Here is a 21,189-nt window from a genome sequence, read left to right as displayed (position 1 = left end):
GGTGCTTCAGCTAGTATGCAAGCATAATCAGAACTACTAAGGCAGCTTAATAAAATTGCATCTTCCTCTCAGCCTGTGGTTCACCAAGGTTAAGGATATGGTTGATCGAGGAGTTGGAAGAAAATCCATGCATTCCAGGTGCAAAATGATTGTAGCCCAAGTTATAAATACCTTTCCACGTGGGCCCTGCCACTTTAACATGTATCTATTAAGTAAAATGTAGCATAAACACTGACAACTGGGAAACACTGGCCTGTGAGCGCTCCAGTTGGAGAACAGCCTTTACCAAAGGTGTCATGGGCTTTGAAGACACTCGAACTCAGGATGTAAGGGAGAAACGTGCTAAGAGGAAGGCACACTTGGCAAATCCACACCATGATCAACTCCCGTCCCCACTGTGGAAGGATGTGTGGATCCAGATTGGCCTCCACAGTCACTTACAGACTCATTGTTAAAACCGTGTTTATGGAAGACAATCTTACTCGGCTTACGAGTGATTGCCAAAGATTAAGTACCACTATAATAACCTCAAATTTTCATCTTGCTTTACCTGGCCTGCAATTCCAAAGTTCGCTCTTTCCCAGAGACTTGGAATGTGTGTGGGTATTCTTCATTGTGCGTTTCCACGATTTTCATACCATCAATGCCAACTCTTGTCCGAACTGTGAACTTAGATCCCACCAAGCTGAATTTGGGGACACAGTATAGCAATCTGTTGTTGAACTGCAAAAAGCACAAGCCACACCAACCGATGTTAGCTGCCACAAAGACAAACCTCTCTTGCATAAAAGGCTTGAAAAAGATAGAGAAGCTTAAACAGCATACACAACAAAAAAGGAATGTTCAGAAGTGTGGTATAGAGAAGTTTGGTCAAGTTATCAATAATAAGGTCAAACATCTCACAGTGTTTACCATATTCCACACAGTAAGCACAACGTTCAATATGCTTTCAGAAAGAAATGCTAAATTTTCCAATGTACTAAATTAGAGGAACTTTTTACAAATTACATCAAACACTCATATTATAGCTGCCGCCTTCTGCTATGTCTTTTGCATTTCAAAAACTGCTTACATTTAAAATGTAAGGGAGGAGAGATGTGGGGGTATGAAGCTAATTTGGAGTTCAGAATGTGTTGTGCTCTTCCCGCGCTTGAAGCATGTAGTCAGCACTCAAGAATGAAGGTAAACACATATTCACACAGATGGGCAACCCCGAAGGAAGGCATGAGGAATGTGCAAAATAGATGAGGTACCCATGTGTATTTATTGCAGAAAGAAGCCTGCCACACAGTAACTTTGACCTATTAAGGACAGCCAAATGCACACTTGGTTGATCACTGTTCCATCAATTAATTTGAAATCTTTATTGTTTGGGACTGAGTTTTTAAATTGTTATTAAGCTCTCAACATCAATCAGCAGTGGGCAAAAGTGTTTGGAAGAGCTATTGTACAGCTGGGTAAGTGTTGGTGACTTCCTAAAGCAAAAGGCAGAGTAAGATGGCGTTTGCTGCTGCTGCTGCTGCTGCTGCTGCCGCCATTACTGCTGCTCTTGCTGGCTGTCTCTGTTCTACAAAATGCCACAACTCCCTGCCATGCACAGCAATTTATCCAGTCAGCTGTGTTTATGAGCAATGTATTTGCACACATTCACGCTTCACGACATGGCAGCAATTGCCCCACCAGAGCAAGAGAACACAGTAGTAGCAGCAGTTAAGGCAGGAAGCAGCTGGGTAGCAGGGGGTGGGGGGGAAGTAAAGCAAACACGATAACATATGTTTCCAGCGTGGCAAAACATTATAGGGTTAAATTGTTGTATGCAGCACTTCTCCATAAAGGCTTATTGAATCGCCAACTTAATTTTTTTTAGAAGCCTAGCCCATCTACAGTTATAAATTTTAGGGAAGTTTTTAATATTTAATGCTGTATTGTTTTTAACACTCGATTGGAAGCTGCCCAGAGTGGCTGGGGAAACTCAGCCAGATGGGCGGGGTATAAATAATAAATTATTATTATTATTATTATTATTATTATTATTATTATTATTATTATTGCAATCTTCATATGTATTCTTGAAACCACTGGTAATGAATTCTAACTACTTCCAAGGATTCAAAAGAAAAGCTAGTTTATTTGTACCCTACCGTTCCATATGCTTCTTAAAACCAATGCTGCAATGAATGCAAGTTGCAAACACTAGTTTATTAAGTAGCTGGCATGTATTTTAATAGAGGGTAATATTCTGTGCCGACTTGAACTTCCCAAAACAAATGACTTTTTGACAACTACATTGACACTGGGGGGAAAGAGAGGGCTATTCCTCACATTTCAGAGTTTCTTCATGTTGCATGGATTAACATATAAAACAGGCCTCAGAATTATGCTTGCTTGCTGGAATTAAAACTATTAACATATTCGGTTATTAATGATCAAACAAACCAGCAGCTCACTGAAAGGACATTTCATAGATAAATTACTTTAGTGGGTTGGTGTATGTAAGGGGCCTGGGATTCAGTTACACTGACTTGAAGCTCTCTCTTTTTATCTCTTGAGCATACTATAAAATGGCTTGCAAGGAAGGACTCATTATGGATTAGTCTGAGGGCAGATTAAGTATACATAAGGATTCTCCAGGATCACTTTGATGGTTTAATCCACATCTGTGTCATCTAAAGCTTAAATGGAGTATAAGTGAAGTTTTTTCCTCATGCAGGCTTTAAACATGCATATCCTTCATACCTGCTTGAAGCAGAATTAATAAATATGCCCATTAGGAGGAGGAGGGCCAGGAAAAAAATGTAAAAATGCATCTCCCCATTTACAAGGGAGAGGAAAAAACCTGCCCATTTAATGGGTGGAAATGTGTTGCTAGCAGTAACAGAAGGTGCTTGAGCTTCACCAGCAAGGTAAAAAATAATAACTGTATTGTGCCTCCTCAGCCAAATTCACTGAGGCAGTAGAAATACTCCCATCAATCCAGTCTGCAAATTGGGAGGCTCCTTTCCCAAAAAGAATTCAATCCTTGTGTTTTCAGACTTAATAATGGTTTAGTGCTACAATTGCACCAACACAAGCCATTGTTATGCTTACTCATAGTTTCAAAGTTTGCTAGGAGTGGTTAAGAGAGAACCTCATTAACATTAATTCAGATGCAACACTAAACAACGGTTAAGACAAATAAAGGGATAAGAGGAGGGAATTTGTACAGGATGAAGGCATGCTAGTTTGCAAGGGTTTTTTTTTTCCCAGAGAGCCAGTATTATGTCTGCACCAAACCAACAAAATAGAAGATCCACCAAAAGATCAGATTTAGAAATGTTATGCACAGGCTAAAATTAAGTGGAGTGTAAGAAAGAAATACTCACTAAGAAAAGGTATCTTTCTTGGGCAGATGTATTACGAGCAGCAAGTTTAAGTATTTGTCCTTCTTTTATGAGTTCATTTGAAGGATTGACAATGTCTTCTTCTTCTCCTAACATTTCATAAACCTCCAACAACTTCTTTAAGTTTTCCTTTTCCATCAAAACAAAATGCGACAACCGTTAATGCACACCACTTGTGAATGTTTTTAATGAAAAACGTTAAATCGTTAAGAACAAAAACATGCAACTGTTTTAGCAAGAGCTGTCCTCTATGAAAATGATTGGTGGCATTGCTACAATAAAAATTAGGAAACGGCTTGCAATTATGAACATCTCTTGCAACAAAATGACTTTCCCAATAAAATATTTGTACATCTATGCTTGCTAAGAGAAAAATCCCATCAATAAACATCCTCAAAAGATACTATATTCAATGAGTGGACAAGAAAGGAACTTGGGAGCAAGTGTGGTGTAGTGACAGGAGCATCCAGATAAGATGGGCGGAATCTAGGTTCAAATTCACCAACTCAGCCATACAAGCTCAATGGGTGACCTTCAGTCAATCATTCTTTCTCAGTCTAACTCATGGGTAGGCAAACTAAGGCCCGGGGGCCGGATCCAGCCCAATCGCCTTCTCAATCTGGCCCGCGGATGGTCCGGGAATCAGCGTGTTTTTACATGAGTAGAATGTGTCCTTTTATTTAAAATTCATCTCTTGGTAATTTGTGGGGCATAGGAATTCGTTCATTCACTGTCTGAGGGACAGTGGACCGGCCCCCTGCTGAAAAAGTTTGCTGACCCCTGGTCTAACTTATCTCACAGGGATATTGTGAGGATAAAATGGGAAGGGGAGGACCATGTATGCTGCTCTGAGCTCCTTGGATGAAAGGTGGGAGATAAATGTAACAAGCTTCATCCAGTAAAACACTTGAATCGCTTGATAACAGAGCTGCAATATTTAGCCACAAATTTATTAGAACAATGCATTTTTAAAAACTAATGACCAAAACAGTGACTCCAATTAATTGGCAATGCTTTTAAAAATATTCTAAGGTAAGCCCTTAAAAGCTACATATGACAACTGTCATCAAAGAAGTATCCCCCAATGTAAATTACATCTTATAATACCTGCTGTGAAACATACACATTCCTTGCTTTAAGGTGAGGAGTGTACTTTCCCCAAAACTGCATTTATTAATACAGATTTAATCAGAATCTAATACATATAATTGAATAAGGGTTTTTTCCAAGCATGTGACAGCCCTACCTTTCCATTTAAGTTACCTTAAAATGGTTGCACGAGACTTTGGAAAAAGCTAATATAAAAGGCTTAATTGCAATCTTTCCTACTTAGACACCCGCCAAATTGCCTGTTTTATCTCCTGATGTGGATTATGCAAAGGAAAAAATCTCACAGAAGTCACTCACCATTTTTCGGATAGCGCTATTAGAGTGACTTGCTGCTGTAGATATTATTTCCAAGGATTCTATAAGAGAAAAATGACTCCCCAAAGGTTAATTACTATTACTATGATACATAAACAACGGCTTCAAATGCTAACTTGCATGTTTCACTTTTTTATTGCCAACAAATTATAATGAATTACAAGATTCAGGCTATAATCCTTTACATACTTACTGGGAGCAAGTCCCACAGAACTCAATGAGACTTACTTATGAGTAGACATGTATAGGATTGTGCCCTCAGTCCAATAAGTTTCCTTAGACTTATGTGAACTTAAAGTAGATAACATCAAAACTTGGAGAAGTAAAAAAAAAAAAGACTTTGTGAAGTTGATATAGGTACCTTAGTCCCTAGGTATAAAACAGACACAGGTTTGGTAATATATCTTTAGTTAGAATGAAGCATATGAAATAAGTTCTGTGTGGAACAGTGCTTTAGGACTAGAAACTACAAACTAGCAGTCAGTTCAAATTGCTATCTGCCCCTCTAGCCACCTCAAAACAAAATCCTTATGAGAATGACATCTTTGCTCATCTTCCCACAACTAAAGAAATATCTAGAACCCAGTAAAAGGCTTTGCTTAAGTTGTATGTATCCCCACCCCTGCCCCCGTTGCTTGCGTAGCGGTGGTATGGTCCTGAGCACCTCTAGCTTTCCTTCTATGAAATGTGTATTTTGCATTTATTGCATTTCCAAATGTGCCCCTATGCCCAAACTGATCTACTTCAACATCCTATTTTCTACAGCAGTGGTGGCCAAACTTGGCCCTCCAGCTGTTGTTGGACTACAACTCCCATCATCCCTAGCTAACAGGACCAGTGGATGATGGGAACTGTGGTCCCCAAACAGCTGGAGGGCCAAGTTTGGCCACCACTGTTCTACAGCAAAGAACCAGATTCCTTTGGGAAGCCAACCCTCTCCTGTTGCCATTCCCCAGTAAGGGCTATCGAATGGCATGCTGCCTCTGAAGTTGGTGCCATGAAGACCAATAGCCAGCGAGAGATTTGCACTCCATCAATTTTCCTAATCTCGTTTTAAGCCCTCTAAACTAGAGGCCAGCACCGCATATTGTGGCACCAAATTCTACAAATTAATTATGTGCTGCGTCAAGGAATAATTCCTTTTGTCTGTCCCAAATCTCTTGCTAATCAGCTTTGAATTGTGTTGTTTGTGTGTTCAGAATCTGCACTCCTTTCCAGAAAGGAAATTCTGAAAACACAGCATATTTTCATTTGTCCAGAAAGTCTGAACAAAGGGGATATAATAAATTTAGTAATACATTTAGTTAGTAAATAAATAAATAAATAAATAAATAAATAAATAAATAAAATGGTATTTAAACAAATTGCTACTTGTGAAGTGCTGTTCTTTGTTTCCTTTTCTTGGGATAGTTCTGAAATATAATGGTCCACCACCACCACCCCCTTTTACAGATTTACTGTGTGATGCTGAATATATAACCCACACAAATGTATTTACTTTCAGCATCCTTCCAGTCTAGAGAGTCTTGAGGCAATTTTCTTAGATAGTCCTTCAGAAGCATCTCATATCTTGGAATGCGCTGCACTGGTTCCAGCATGTGATGTTGCAAGGTGAGATTTCCACAGACTTTCTGCTTCTAAAAAGACAACATACATGTATTGAAACTGAGGGTCCAGAAATGCATCTCTTGCACTCTGCATGCGTTAAAAATACTTTATTTCAGTAACACTCTCTTAGTGATATTGGCAAATGAAAGCAATATATTTCATCCAGGGATTTTATTTAATAATTCAGAAAGTTGATTATTAAATGAAATCCTCAGCTAAATGTGTTGCTGTCATTAAATAATTTAAACCCTTTACACTATCTGTAAACAGACTTTATACTTCCCACTCTTTGTTATCTATTCTAAACCCAAAGGAATATCAAAAGAAAACATAGTCATATAAAACTAGTTTTAAAATATTGTTTTGATAACAGAATTCAAACATTGGGTGATATACAATTGAAGCATCCTACTTGTGCAACAGAAATTCCAGATTTTCTTCTCCTTCACACCACTCCCAGCTCCATGTGTATGATGGGCTGAGGGAAGTGAGATATAATTTTCTCATTCTTTGAGAAAAAGAATACTATGCTTTCTGAAGTCCATCCGTCCATCCGTGTGTATGTGTACAAACTTGCATTGTGCTGCCCCAGACTAGCTTACTACCTCAAACCTGGCTATCTTTGCCATGGGGCAGGGTGAGGGGCTAGATTCAAATCAAACAACTGCAAAATATTCTTCAACAGAGAACTATTGCTGAGACATTAGCTGACCCATGGAAGAATTTCAGATAATTGCACTTTGATTACAGGAACGTGAAGCCATTCTTCAGATAGTAAGGCCACTCAACAAAAACTGTGATTATATGTTGGTGTTAAGATGAATGTTACAGAAATAAGAGTGAATGGGTTGAAAACTGACCATAAGGTACACTTGTTGGCGTTATTTCAGATTGTTTTACCAACAAGGCATAGTAAATGTCCTCTTTTAACCAGAAAAATGGAAGTCAGTCATTTACCAGACAAATGTAAAAAGCTTTCTGACATTTCAGATTGTTTTACCAACAAGGTATAGTAAATGTCCTCTTTTAACCAGAAAAATGAAAGTCAGTTGTTTACCAGACAAATGTAAAAATCTTTCTGACATTCCCCATTTGTTTCCTAAAGTTCAAAGGATAAAATGCTGAATAGATATGTACTGAATTTCGGATACCTCTATCAGCACACACAGATACAAGCCAGAGGTACGCTCCTTCTCCCTCGTCTCAACTTCATATACAACTATGAAGTTCTATACGACAAATGCATAATAAGTATTCCAATATAAATACTTATTTAGTCCACAATGTAGGTATAAGAGATAAGCAGAGTAAACCAAATGGTGCATAATACTATTTCCTTAAAGAAGCCTGGGGTGGGTTCCAATTCACACATGGAATATCACACAGGTAAGCACATGCTCATTATCTACTGACAGGTTGCTCCCACTCGGTTATGTAAGTTCACCATTACATGCATGGATAACTCACATAAATAAAAGGGTAAGAGTGCAAGCCTCTCACATCTGGAACTCCATGTGCCCTCAAAGCACCCGTTTTGTTCAACCAATACACTATTATCAAGCAATGAAACGAAAGTGCCACAATCACAATCTTGACTGCCAAGAAATTTAGCATGTCACACATACAAACGCGCACACACTACCTGAATTTCTTGGATAATACATTTGAAGACAGGTGATCGCTCAGTCCACGTTTTCACCAGTTCCATTGCGTTGTCAAAATTCTTCACATACTCCCCATACATTTTGAGGAAAGGAGCTAGCTTCTGTAGGATGTCACTGATCCTGGGGTTTGTGTCCCTGGACAGGCAAAAGAAAGCAGTTATAGAGATAAACATGGGAGGTCAGACAATATGTACTATGGGCACCTCAATTCTGTCAAATATGTATCTTTTAGTTTATTCTGCTTGATAACTACCTTGTGATTGTGTGATTGACTTTTTTTTTTAAAAAAAGTATTCCATAAACTACGTAAACAAACAAATTATGTCTCTAACTCACAGCTTTGTCAAGTAATCCTAAGAAAAAACCATGTGTGAAGCACCTCTAATAACCCTACCAAATAAACACTGCAGCTCACCTATTAATATAAAATCCTCCTCTAATAATTTATTCCAGTACTGGAACTTTCATTTTCAGAGTTGACAAACAATAAGAAAGGAAAATATTCTTTCCCTCCCAAGGCAGGCTGCAAAAGCTGGAACTGTATTACTTAGATCATGTATAGCTGCCAGTTTTCTAAATGCATGGTTCATCTCTCTTGATGCTCCTCTGGCTTGTGACACCCAGTATTTTTGAATAAATGTTAAGTGTGGTTGTGTATTTAGAATACCTGTTTTAAGGAAGAGGTTAAATATATCTTATACCAGGCATAAGCAAACTTGGCCCTCCAGATGTTTTGGGACTACAACTCCCATCATCCCTAGCTAACAGGACCAGTGGTCAATGATGATGGGAATTGTAGTCCCAAAACATCTGGAGGGCCGAGTTTGCCTATGCTGATCTTATACATTTCTGGACAATTCATGGGGAATCATTCTGTGTTCTCTGACATTTCAAGACTATTATGGATCCCAATACTACAAAAACAACTTGCCAATTTATAATAGAATCATAGACCCTCCTACAGGCACAGATAACATTTACATAGTCTTTCACAAAGTACTATCTCCCAATAATCTGCACTGCTTACCATTCTTGCATTCTTTTCTCAAGCTCTGGCAGCAAGAATTGACTGTGAAACTGATTAATGGATGAAATATTGGAAAATATTTTATTAACAACTTCAGCAGGAAATGAGCCCCTGTTAGCTTCATCCATCAATTTACAATAAAACTCCTGCAATGGATAAGAAGGGGAAAGAGAGTCAGCCACAAAACATGCATTCCTGGGCAAATAAAATAGGCACAGGCCAAAGAAAAGTTTTCAGCCAATTTGCAGGTAAAAATGTCCATTTATTATAACGACCTCCTTCCTCTTTCACAATACCACCAGATCTATCTTGCTGGTAATCACACTTCCTTGCAAAAAAAGAAGCAGCAGCAAAATGAAGCAAACAGAATGATCCTCAAGTCAACATTTTACTAGTTAAGATTCTAGGCAGTCCGCTGCATCTCATTTGTTTCTCCTTTTCTGCTGCCAGGGGCAAAGGGCTTGAGGGGTTAAGGCTCATTATGCTGACTTGAACCTGCCAGCTGAATCTTTGGCTGTAGGATTCTAGTATGAATTTTAATTGAAGGTCTGTTTGCTTCCTACACCTTTTAATCATATTATTTGCTTAACTTGTTAGCAAAGTCATTTCTCAGAAAACTGAAGGCAGTTGCACATGCATTAGTGCAGCCAACAGATGTAGTAAGATGTTAGCAGTCAACAGAACCTGAGCAGCAAGCAATTTAAAGCTAATAAGAGGTGTCAAGCTTCTGCTCCAAGAAAGGTGGCTATGTAGAGCTTCCTCTGTTTCATATTCAAATGGGAAATTCAGGATAAGCCAACACACATAAGAAAAATGGGCCTCTTTGAACAAAGCTGAAGCTATGATCCAATGAAAGGGTGGTAAATTAACCATGCAGTGAGTGAAGATGAGGAACGTTCTCAGCAGACAGGCAATATATGATGAAAAATGTGGAGGCACTGGGAACAGAAGTGTTTTATTGCAAGATTTGGGGGGGGGGGGAGACCCAGTACAGTACACTGAATCAGAAGCTCGTGGGTTGTGTGACATTTACATGGCAAACAGAATATTTTTCTGTGCCACCTCCACAGAGTCCATAATTCCAACAGAGGTATGAGTAATTCCTAGTCATTTCAATTAATTCATTAGTCATAATTTAAATGGATTTTTTTTTTTCATTTGTAATTTGTAAATGTCAGTAGTGACCAATGCCATATACTTTTCCTGGCCAAACTGCAGGGTGGGTGAAGAACCAAGCCTTTATTGAGCAAAGGAAAGAATTGATTTTGCATGTCTTAATGGCACTAGATCTAAAACACAGCAGTAAGTTCAGGATTTTCTAAAGGTGTTGGTGGTGCTTTCTGAGATTGCTAAAAGATAGTGGGGTGGAGAAGGGCCTTAGCTCAATAGAGGAGCATTCGTTCTGCATGCAATGATCCCATGTTCATCTCCAGGGAGGTCTGGAAATGTTACCTATCTGAAATGTTAGAGAGTCACTACCAGTCACTGGGGGCAATACTGAACGAGATGGACTCGTGATCTGACTCCTATGTTCCTACATCACTGCTGCAGTCCCAGTTACCATGGTCTGCGGGCAAGAGAAGAAGATACACAGAAAGAAATTGTGTAGAATGTGTGTGTGACGGTAGGAGATACATGCAGATTCATAAAGACAAAGGATGGAACTACAACTACAAGCAAGCAAACATGCAAAGATTATTTTGAAGCCATCCACTGGTTGATTTAATAAGTTGATTTAGTGGTCAAAGCAGGTTTCCCATGCTAATATAAGAGTTTCCTCTTATATTAGCTAGAAACAGCATGAAAGAAAGAAAGAAAGAAAGAAAGAAAGAAAGAAAGAAAGAAAGATCCCACTCTTACCTGATCCAAGAGAGCAAGTCGGCAGACGTAAGCTCTTTCTGTGTGCAAAAGCTCATTGGCAATATTGTAACATTTCTGTTCATTTGTCTCCTGGAAATGCAGACAATTTTCAGAATGAAGAAATTGCAATATAGTTACTGAATTTTTGCTGCAGTTGCAGCTTTTGCATTTATCAAACAAGGGTTCTCTCCCCCTTCACCCAATTCAAGTCGTAGAAAATTGGGAGGACCAAAGTGTGAGAAACCAAGAACCTCTGCCTCCACATTGGTAAACTAAAGACAGCTGCATTGGCTTAGATATTAACCAGGCATGAGGAGCCTTCAAAATTCTTCTAATTATTGCACTTTCTATGAATACTTTTTCTTTCAAGCACATTAGATGCAACGTTGGGTGTGCTGCTGTATCCTGCTTTCAAGCATTAAGACAGGAGTGGCTAATCAATGGCCTTACAGATGTTGCTAGACTGGCCAGCCTAGCTTTGGCTAATGTAGTTGTGGCACAACATCTTGGAGTCCAGCCCTTCCTTAGGGGCTCGGCACACACGGTCTTTGCCTGTGAATCCAGGAAGGCCTGCTTCCTGCCCTGCAGGCCTTTCCCCACCTGGCCTTGGAGGGTTGGGCCCTGACTAACTGAGGCTGCTGAACAGATTCTTGGGTTGGGGAATTGTTTAAGTGTGTGTGTGGTTTTTTTTTTTGGGGGGGGGTGGGTGTTGCTTCTGTTTCCGATATTAACTTTTTGTATCTTTATTTTAGATCTTATTATGAGTCATGTGGAAATTGTTTAATTCGGTTGTGATTTTTTCTATGTTTTATATGACTTCTTTTGTTATGTTTGTAATTATGTATTTTTTCATGTTGTAAACAGCCTTGAGCATGGTTTTAACTATGGAAAGATGGCATACAAATAAAATAATGTACGTACGTATGTACGTATGCATGTACTCTGCTGTGCAAGGAAACTAGCCAGTTGAATAAGATTATGAGATTCCAGAGCACATAGGTTTAAATAACACTGTACTTAGCAGCATAAGCCTGTTCTACCCATGGTAGAAGGGTAGGATATCTAAAAGTCATGAATTCTGTTTTTTCTTTCTTTCTACACAAGTTATGTAATACTTTAATTGCGAGGTGGTCTATAGGAAAAACAGTATTCTCTAAACTCTCCCTAATTCTAATAGTGCCTTAAAAATAATGGCTTGTTGTGTAAGGAAACTTTTAAAAAGGGAACAATCAAGTGAAAGCAGAACATTAAGTCTAAAATTAGTCCTGGCATTTCACTAAACAAAAAACAGGGAGCATGGATTCTATATGCAGAATACTGGAAGAGGGGTCATCGGGGATACATTTCAGGCAGGAAAAAAACACAATAAGGGAGTGAAGCCAGCCAGTGACAGACGTTGCCTAGGAAGAGTCCAGATACTGCAGGGCTGATTCTCCCCCCCCCCAAAAAAAAAATCCTGAGATTCTAGTTCTTTCCAAAGCACTCCTTTTCTTCCCTATGTTTCTAGTCCATTTTGAAAGCTGGATTTGATTGATATGCAACTGGCCAGGAACTCAAGAGTGCTGACCAGGATTAGGGAACACTCAACTCCAAGGAGAAGCCCACCTTATTATGATTATTATTTTTAATACTCTGTACAAATCACAGCAGTATATCACAGCATGGAATAATGAATATTACAGCAGCTGCCATTCTTCTGCTTTACTCTTTTTGTATTACAGAATGTACAAACACTCCTTGCTGCTTACGTCTGCTGGGTGCCCTTTACCCATTGTAGCCCCTCTGAGGGAGACCATGGGTGTGTCATTTCCCAGTGCGCTGAGAATTCCAGGGAAAGGACCCATAGGAATGACCCTGTCCATAAGGTCACAGTCTATTAAACTAAATGCTACAGCTGAACTATGGCAATAACCCACAGAAAAACTGCTCCCAATGGGGTGTTACAACATGTAAAGGCCACATATCATAACATTAGTTCATCATCCAGAAGGTGAGAAGGCTCATAGTGAACGGCTTCCTTCCGTTACCTTCTCCAGGTGTGTGCCAATTTACTTCCTGTATGTTCTTGTACTACCACCCTGTTGTCTCTGCCCTTTCCTGTAAATTACTGTCAACACCCTTTTCATAACTGGGATGTCCTTCCTGCAATCATTGGCATTTGGCTCGTTTTACTAATGAGGACACTCATAAAGAGGAAAAGAACTGTTCCAGTTATTCTGCTAAATGAAAAAGCCCTTCAGTGTCCGAGACCACACTGTGTAGAATGAAGTGTCCACACAATCAGGAAGTCTGTGTTCAGAGCCAGAACTTTCCTTTGCAGGAAAGCCCTCCAGGCAATCCAAGAGATACCGCTGGCATTGCCTCTCTGATCTACATCTACAATATTGATTCCTTCAGAGCTTTTGCCTTGTATAAATGGAATGTGGTCTCCAACAGAAACTGGCAAAAAAGATACATAGATTTTGTGTTGGTGTGTGTATATTGTATCTATGTTAAAAAGGGGGAGATACTTAAAATTTCAGTCGTTTGAAGGCAGTCTAATTAAGTGTATTGTTGAATTTCTTCGTTCCTTTGATATACTGTTCAAGCTGTAGAGTGGTCTAAAAAGCATTAGGGATACAGCTATCAGATTTGAATGCAAATACAAATGGTCTGTATGGCCTTCAGAGGCCTATATATTTCAATAATGCAGAAGGTACATTTTGTTTTTATAGCCTACATTTCTTTATAAACTGCTTGCCTTACCTTTGTCTCCACATGCGAGTCTTGCTTATTGTGCTCCTCAATCTGCTTGTTCTTTGTATTGGTAATCATTTCTACACTTTCTTTTCCCGATGGAAATAACGTGTTCACACTTGGAGTCTGGCAACAGCTATTGATTGTTTGCCCTTTGCAGGCTGCTGTAGTTTGCAATGCGTCTGTACTAATGTTCTCTCCTTCTCCATTTACCAAGCTGCTGTCAAATGATGCATTTTGAATGGCCCTACTCGCATTATGAACCGGCAATGTGCTGTCCCTGCAGTCCAACTGGTTCTGTGCTACTTCTCCATTGGCTGTGCGATTCTGTACATCCTGAGAGTGATCTGTACTATATCCCTGCTTCTGTAGTGGGTGTTGGGTGAGGAATTTTGGCTGAGGTGCTGGTGCTGGCCCATGCTTTCCTTGAGATTTAGCAACATTTAGAACAGAGGATTCTTTCTTCAGCTCACTAGGAATGGATGGGCTAAAGAGAATAAAAGACAGCAAAAACTAATTCAAATTACATGAACCATTTATGTGAACAGAAGATCCTTCCTATCCTCTTTGCAAAAAACAAAAAAGCAGTATCAGTAGAGAAATGTTAAACAAAGTTGAGTCAAACATTTGCACAAAGAATGGTGAGCATTGTTTCAGAGGCCAAGAATGGCTACAATCCTATTCACGCTTACTTAGGACTTGCTTGGTAAAACTTGTGGCTAAACCCCATTGAAGTCAACATACTACAGTCAGTGCTGTTTGCTGCTTACTAAGGCTTACATCACATGCGTTTTTAAGACTGGGTGCAGCCAAAGCAAACACAAAGTGGCAGGGATTTCTACAACTAATAAAGGTAAAGGTGAGAGAATCTGAACTTTTCCTGCGTCCACTGCTCTTCTCCCAGCTAACTGATTCCCCATATCAGAGCTCAGGTTGGAGAAAATGATATTGGGAATGAAGCCAAGCATCATCCCACTCTCTACTTTGCTGCATCACACATAAATATGACTTTTAAAAACACAACATTCTTCGACATGAAATGCAGCCTTACTGCATTTCTTCCCACCGTATACTTCAACGTTTCCTTGCTACCTACATTAAACAAATATCAATAGATCTTGCTGAAACACTGAATTATTTTTCTTGGATTTTTCTCTATGGAGTATTATGAATATATTGAAAAAGAACACAAAGCCTTGCATTGTTTGCTCTGTCAGGCAGTGAGTCTCCAAAGTCTCAAGCCGATGTCTTTCCCAGCACCTGTTACCTAACCCTTTTAATGGGAGAGGATGAGGATTGAAGCTTGAACCTTCTGCATACAAAGTGTGTACTCTTCCACTGTGCACTGGCCTCTCCCCATATAAGTGTTTATTTACCTTACATTGTTATTCTGTATTTTTTCATCAGGGTCAGAAGTGGGGTGAAGGGAGACGATAGTTACAGAACAAGCATCATAAAGTCTACTTTTTCAAATTCAGGGTTAGAGAAGCAGATGTTGCTCAACTACAACTCATATCAACCCTGATCACTGGCCGTGATAGCTGGGACTGATGGGAGTTGGAGTTCAACAGCACCTGGAGCACTGAAGTTTCCTAGCCCTACATTACACAAACTGCCAATGTAGCAATGCCCCAACCTTTGCCCTAATGTTTGCCCAAGCTTTGTTATTTTCCTTTGGCACGTGTCTTCACCATTCCTCCAAACTCCACTTTATTTATTCCATTGCGATTGTTCAGAGAGAGAGTGTATGCACCACTGATGTTCTATTCCCCACCTTTTCAAACATGTAAACCATTTTAAAGTGATCATTATGAAAGGATCACCTTTCCCCTTTCCACCAAAGTATTTTGAGTGTTATCTCTTCCCACACCAGCCATGTTCCCTCTCCTTGCACCTGGGCTCACTCCCTCACTGCAGCTCTCTTCCTTGAAATCCTACCACCTCGCATAAAAGCCCACGCTTACCTCTCATTTTTCCTCCTTCAACATACCGCTTCAGCTGGATTTTTTTAAAAAACGAAATGTTTTTGCTTTGTACTTTGGCAGCTCCCTGAACACTTCTATGCTTTACTTTATTCCTTGGTTCATTTTTAGCACCTGGTGCATCCACTCAAAGATTATCCACCAAGGTGCATAATCTACCTCTCTTCTTTTTTTAGCATAACCTAGCAACACTCCATACTTCAGAACAGAGCCCACCTCCACAGGTCCACCATCTTCTTCTCACAGCCAGCTTTTTTGTGTGTGGCATGCATAAGGCACAGTCGCTGGTACCTGCAGCCATTCTGCTCCAAGCAAGCCAGTACCTGGATGGGAGACCACCTGGGAAGATTAGATGCTGCAGGCAAGGCATGTCACCTTTTTATCCCCAGCTAGCTGCCTAAGCAAGCTGGCTGGGGATAAAATGGCTTAGAAGCTAAGGGTCCAAAGGGCTACTGGTCCTGTTGGGAGGATACTGGTCCGAATGACTCATATTCACACTAGTTTTAAGGACTGTAACTTTAAGAACTGGTGCCTGGGAGTGGATTCCCAGTAAAATTTAAAAGTCTATTCTGGGTTATTGAAGTAGTATATTATAAAAGCAATTCTGTTATAGTTACTTTTTGAATACTTTTTTTTACAGTAGTTTACAAACTAAGACTTACAATCTGATACAAATCGTACTGCATCCTGTTTCTGAATCTTTCTATAATAATATACAGTGGTACCTCGGTTTACGAACTTAATCCTTTTCTGGAAGTCCGTTCTTAAACCGAAACTGTTCTTAAGCCAAGGCGCACTTGCCCTAATGAGGCCTCCCGCTGCCGGTGCCCTTCCACCATTCGGCTTACATTCTTAGACCGAGGTAAAGTTCACAAACTGGGACACTACTTCTGGTTTTGTGGAGTTCGTAAACCAAATCGTTCGTAAACAGGGCTGTTCTTAAACCGAGGTACCACTGTACAGTAAACACACAACTGATGCACATTTAACTTGCACGCATTCAGCTTTACAAGCTTGACAAAAAATTATATATAAAGGGGGCAGGCATCCAGGGGGAAAGACTTTGGCAATTGCACCTTCCACTGTACCCAATGTGTTTTGACTATACACAATTTTGGCTTTAGGCGCAATCCTCAGAACATAACCCACATCTAAGTTGTGAAATCCCTCTTCACAAATATTGGTAACTGTTCTGGTATTTTAAATATGGTTATGGGTGCCATAACTGAAACCGTGTTGTTTATATAATAATCAATCCTCATTGTCATGGGAAATCAAATCTGGATAACTGTTTGAGTGTGAGTGTTTAATGGAGCAGAAGCATGAGTGATAGCAGCCAAGTGTGGTGGCATGGTGGACGGAATCAGAGTGAGTGACAGATGGATAGTGTGGAGAAAGACTGTAAGAGAGTTAGACTGCCCCATCTAAAGGAACGGAATGCAAGCCTTTGACATCCATAACCAATATATAGACCCATTTATTTGACTAGCAAGAAGATACCTGGTGTGCAGAATGAACGAGTTGGCCCAATATAAAGGAGATGCTAAGGAATAATATATAGCCTTAAGAAACGTATCAGCTTCCCAATTTTGCATTTCACTAGAACGCAACCATCCATCTATGCTATAAAAGTGGAGCACACACCAGTTCCTCATTCGCTGTCACTTATGCTTCTTTTAATCTGTACCCTTTTGAATAAAAATGAAACAAACTTGTTTACCTGCCTCCTTCAAAATGACTGATGAGATCAGACACTTTACTAGTTTTTTCTTTAGATACGCAAGAAGAGGTAGGTGTAACTTCCTCCATTCTTGGCTTCGTAGAATGTAAAGCTTTATGCCTGGGGGTTTGGTGGGCAATGGATGACTGTGAATTCTGCAGATGTAATGGCTTTGGAGGCACTGTGAAGAAAAAGGAACATACTATACTGTATTTTGCATTTGGAGGCATTTCATATATCAAAGCTGTTCAACACTGTGACTCCCGGAAAGGCCTATGGGATTCTTAGAACCCTTTCCAAAACCACCAGATTTCCCGTTTTTTTATTTTCAGGAAAGCTCTGCTATTATTATAAACACTGCTATTATTATAAACACAAAAACTGTACTCTGTACTCCCTGCCTTAACTCTACTCTTTTCAGTGCCTGCCCAGATATGTAGAAGGTTTACATGTGTTTTAATACATTTTTAGCTGATCACTGATTTTAATTATTATTTAAATGTTTTTAATAGCTCTTTTTACTAGTAATTTTATTGTTTCATTCTTTCTGTAAACTGGTTTGTGGGTGTTTTTGTTGTTTTCTATATCAAGTGATATATAAATTGTATGAAAATAAATACAGGCAACTCCCCACTTGTGCGTGATCAGCACGTGCGCTCCCATTGACACACACGTTTTCAGCACCGAAAGGGGACTGGGTGGAACAGGGGGGTCCCAGTGATGCATGGGGTGGTCAGGAACAGAACCCCTGTACAATTGGGGTACATGTAAATAAATGCTGTACTCTGTCTATTCTCTCTCTCTCTCTCTCTCTCTCATACACACACACACACACACACACACACACAACATCATCTTAGGTACTTAAGCAAGATCTGCCTCATGTCCAGCCTCCACAACTTCATCAAGAGATGTGTAACTAATGAGCACAGCAGCAAGGCTAATTCACAAAGCCCACAGATGATTTGATACTGTAAAATAATGTTCTGGAACTTCCTACAGCTGAAGCAGCTCCAGGTTTTTGCGAGCCTTTGGGCAAGAGGTAATCAATGGACCCTCTTTGGCCCCTCCTCTTCTAGCCACAACTCTTTCCTCTCTGGTTTCTCTGCCTTTGTACTAAGATGTGCCTTGTCCAACAATTTCTTTCAAAATTATCTCAATGCCATGTACAAAACTCTCCCTGGCCTGCAATCCAAAATTCGCCATAGAGCAACTCCTTCTGTACATAGTACACAGGCTTGCATAAGACGATGTGAATGAATGAAGAAGACCCCACCTCAGAGCCCATCTCTGCTATGAAATGGGAACATAGGAAGCTGCCATACAAAAACCAGACCATTGGTCTATCTAGCTCAGCATTAACTACACTGACTGGCAGTGGCACTCCAGAATTTTGGGCTAGGGACATATCCAGCCCTAGCTGCAGGTGCCAGTCCACTGAACCTGGGAATTTCTGCATACAAGGCAGATACTCTACAGCCCTTTCCAATTTACTAGGTGACCTTAGGAAAGCCATCCTCTCAGCCTCTGCATTCTCTCAAGCTTTTGCAATATGAGAATTATGATAATGGCCTTACAGGGCTGTTGCAAGGATAACTGAGATTATATATGCAAAACACTCTAAACATTCAATAATGGCTTTATGAATACAGTACCAAGTATTTATTCAACAGCAAGGAAAAGCACTCTGCATATGCTCAGAGGTAATTTCCAGACTAATGAGCTCTTTCCAGGGCTGAGCAATAACTCAAAACAGACCACTCCCTTTATTTTAAACCACTTTGAGGTTTTATTAAAATCAAATGGTATGTAAATGTAAACCTAGAAATAGTCCCTACAGAAGAAAATACACCAATGGACACATTGATGGGGCATGGATTATTTGAAACTAAACACACACCAAGCACCAAGGCTCAAACCTGAATCAGGGAGAGAAACAAGCAAAGCATATTCCACAATCCAAGTAAGTCATAGACAAGTCTCTATCTGCTTGTCTGTCTCTCAGTGTTAGAAACTGAGTTTTAAAATCTAGGAGCCAAATAGCACCTTAAATCTAGGTTATGGTCACCACAATGATATGTCTAGATGCATTTTGTGTGTGTGCAAGATTACGAAGCAAATGGTCTGTGGGGAAGTGCGGCACCAAAAGACACACATCTCTTGCTGCCGCGCTGCCACATGTATTAGCTGATTTGCAAGGCAGAGCTGCACCAAAAGAAGCATATCTTATGGTGCTGTGCTGCCCAACAGACCAGTTGAGTGGTGTGGCATCGCAGCCACACAAGCTAGCCAGATGGAGATGTTAGGGGCCAAACCTGGCAACCAGATATCTCCACTTCATCACAAAAGGCCAGCTGCCTGTCGCAAATCACAACTGGCACCCAGCTAATTTCGAATGCTGCTGCTCTCTCTTTCTCTCTTTCACTCTCTCACACACACACACACACAGAGAGAGAGAGAGAGAGAGAGAGAGAGAGAGCGCTTCTCAACACATCAGAGGTTATGGAATACAGCTTGTAGACTAGATATGCAGCTGCCAGAAGAAGAAGAAATGAATTTCCCAGCTGAAGCCGCTGTCTCTCTGCAGTATATTTATTGCACTTACTGCATCACACACTTCAAGGAGCACAAGGTGGTATATATGGTTTTCTTCCTCCTCATTTAATCCCAACAGCAAACCTGTGAGGTGGTTAGGCTAAGAGGCAGCAATTGGCCCAAGGTTACTCAGTAAGCTTCATGGCTCAGTGGGGTTTTGAACCGTGGTCCCTGAATTCCAAACCCAATCAAAGAGTCAAAATGTTAAAATAAAAAAACAAAACCTCAAAACTTTGGCAAGCCAAAGGTGGTCGGTCACATGCCTTGTGCGGCAATCTCTGTGAAGTACAACTATAACCTGTGAATCTGGAACAAATGGGTATTTTCTGAGGACCAAATTACCTGTAAGCTCATGAAAAAGTTTATGTATGCACACACAAACGCATGCTCAGGACTCACAATAGCTCAAGAAAATCAGTCCAGCATGGAGAGCAAATGCACAGGATGCTAAAAAATAATTGTAACAAAAATCACAATCCCTACAAGCATCCCAGCAGGATCAAAACCAAGTGTTTCTTTCTGTAATGAAGCATCTGTAACTGACCCATCAACTCCTCCTACTCCCCACGTTAATGGAAGTCTTCTGAAAACTTAAGAAAAAATTATGGAGGGACAGCCATCACCACTCTGCTTTTCTTTGAACTGCTGTAATTGCTCATTATAGCTGTTTTATCTGTCAGTGTTCTTCGAATCTGCTTTGACATCCACCTGCATGCTGTTAAGAGACTGAGCTGTTTCCTACTCTGTGTTTTCTCTAGAAATGACAGGCAGATCTAGGCCAGTGAACATCAGCTAATTGCCATGAAATCGAACAGCTAGCTAACAGAGAGAGATGATAAAACATAAGAGGGTTGGAGAAGAACTCAAAACCACCAACATGGCTGAGAAACAAGGAGGCCACAGAACAGTCCTAGGAAATAAGTCTGAATGGAAGTAGCAGCAGCTTAGATGGTGTTAATGATAACAAAGCTGTGTCATACAGAAAGCATCTTGAGCAGAGTGAAGAATGTTAAAAGCAACCTTCCATTAAGCACCTAAGAGCAGCCCTGTTGAATTATACCAACAGCCTATCTAGTCTAGCATCCAGTTCTCATGGTGGCCAACAACTTACTTTATTTAATAAACTGTTTCACAGCCTGAAACCATTGATAAGTTCAAGATAAGATAATTTATTACGGTCAAAGACCAGCTC

General features: G+C 40.1%; 1 protein-coding gene across 5 annotated transcripts in view; it reads right to left on the bottom strand.

Moving 5' to 3' along the window:
• The window catches only part of FGD4 (FYVE, RhoGEF and PH domain containing 4), a 108,503-nt gene that overhangs the window by 15,730 nt on the left and 71,584 nt on the right, over positions 1-21,189 (bottom strand). For all 5 annotated transcript variants that reach the window (XM_079992360.1, XM_079992364.1, XM_079992362.1 and 2 more), the window contains exons 3-11: positions 17,403-17,583; positions 13,710-14,187; positions 10,965-11,054; positions 9,105-9,250; positions 8,056-8,212; positions 6,304-6,442; positions 4,788-4,846; positions 3,363-3,509; positions 551-723 (exon numbers count right to left, since the gene is read on the bottom strand). In XM_079992360.1, the coding sequence (XP_079848486.1) occupies positions 551-723; positions 3,363-3,509; positions 4,788-4,846; positions 6,304-6,442; positions 8,056-8,212; positions 9,105-9,250; positions 10,965-11,054; positions 13,710-14,187; positions 17,403-17,583 (1,570 nt within the window). The remainder of the gene's footprint in view (positions 1-550; positions 724-3,362; positions 3,510-4,787; positions 4,847-6,303; positions 6,443-8,055; positions 8,213-9,104; positions 9,251-10,964; positions 11,055-13,709; positions 14,188-17,402; positions 17,584-21,189) is intronic.

Source organism: Podarcis cretensis, assembly GCF_951804945.1.
Source record: "Podarcis cretensis genome assembly, chromosome: 10".
NCBI classification, from domain to species: domain Eukaryota; kingdom Metazoa; phylum Chordata; class Lepidosauria; order Squamata; family Lacertidae; genus Podarcis; species Podarcis cretensis.
The sequence above is the reverse complement of the archived record's forward strand: the minus strand, read 5'-3'. Positions and strand labels throughout refer to the sequence as shown.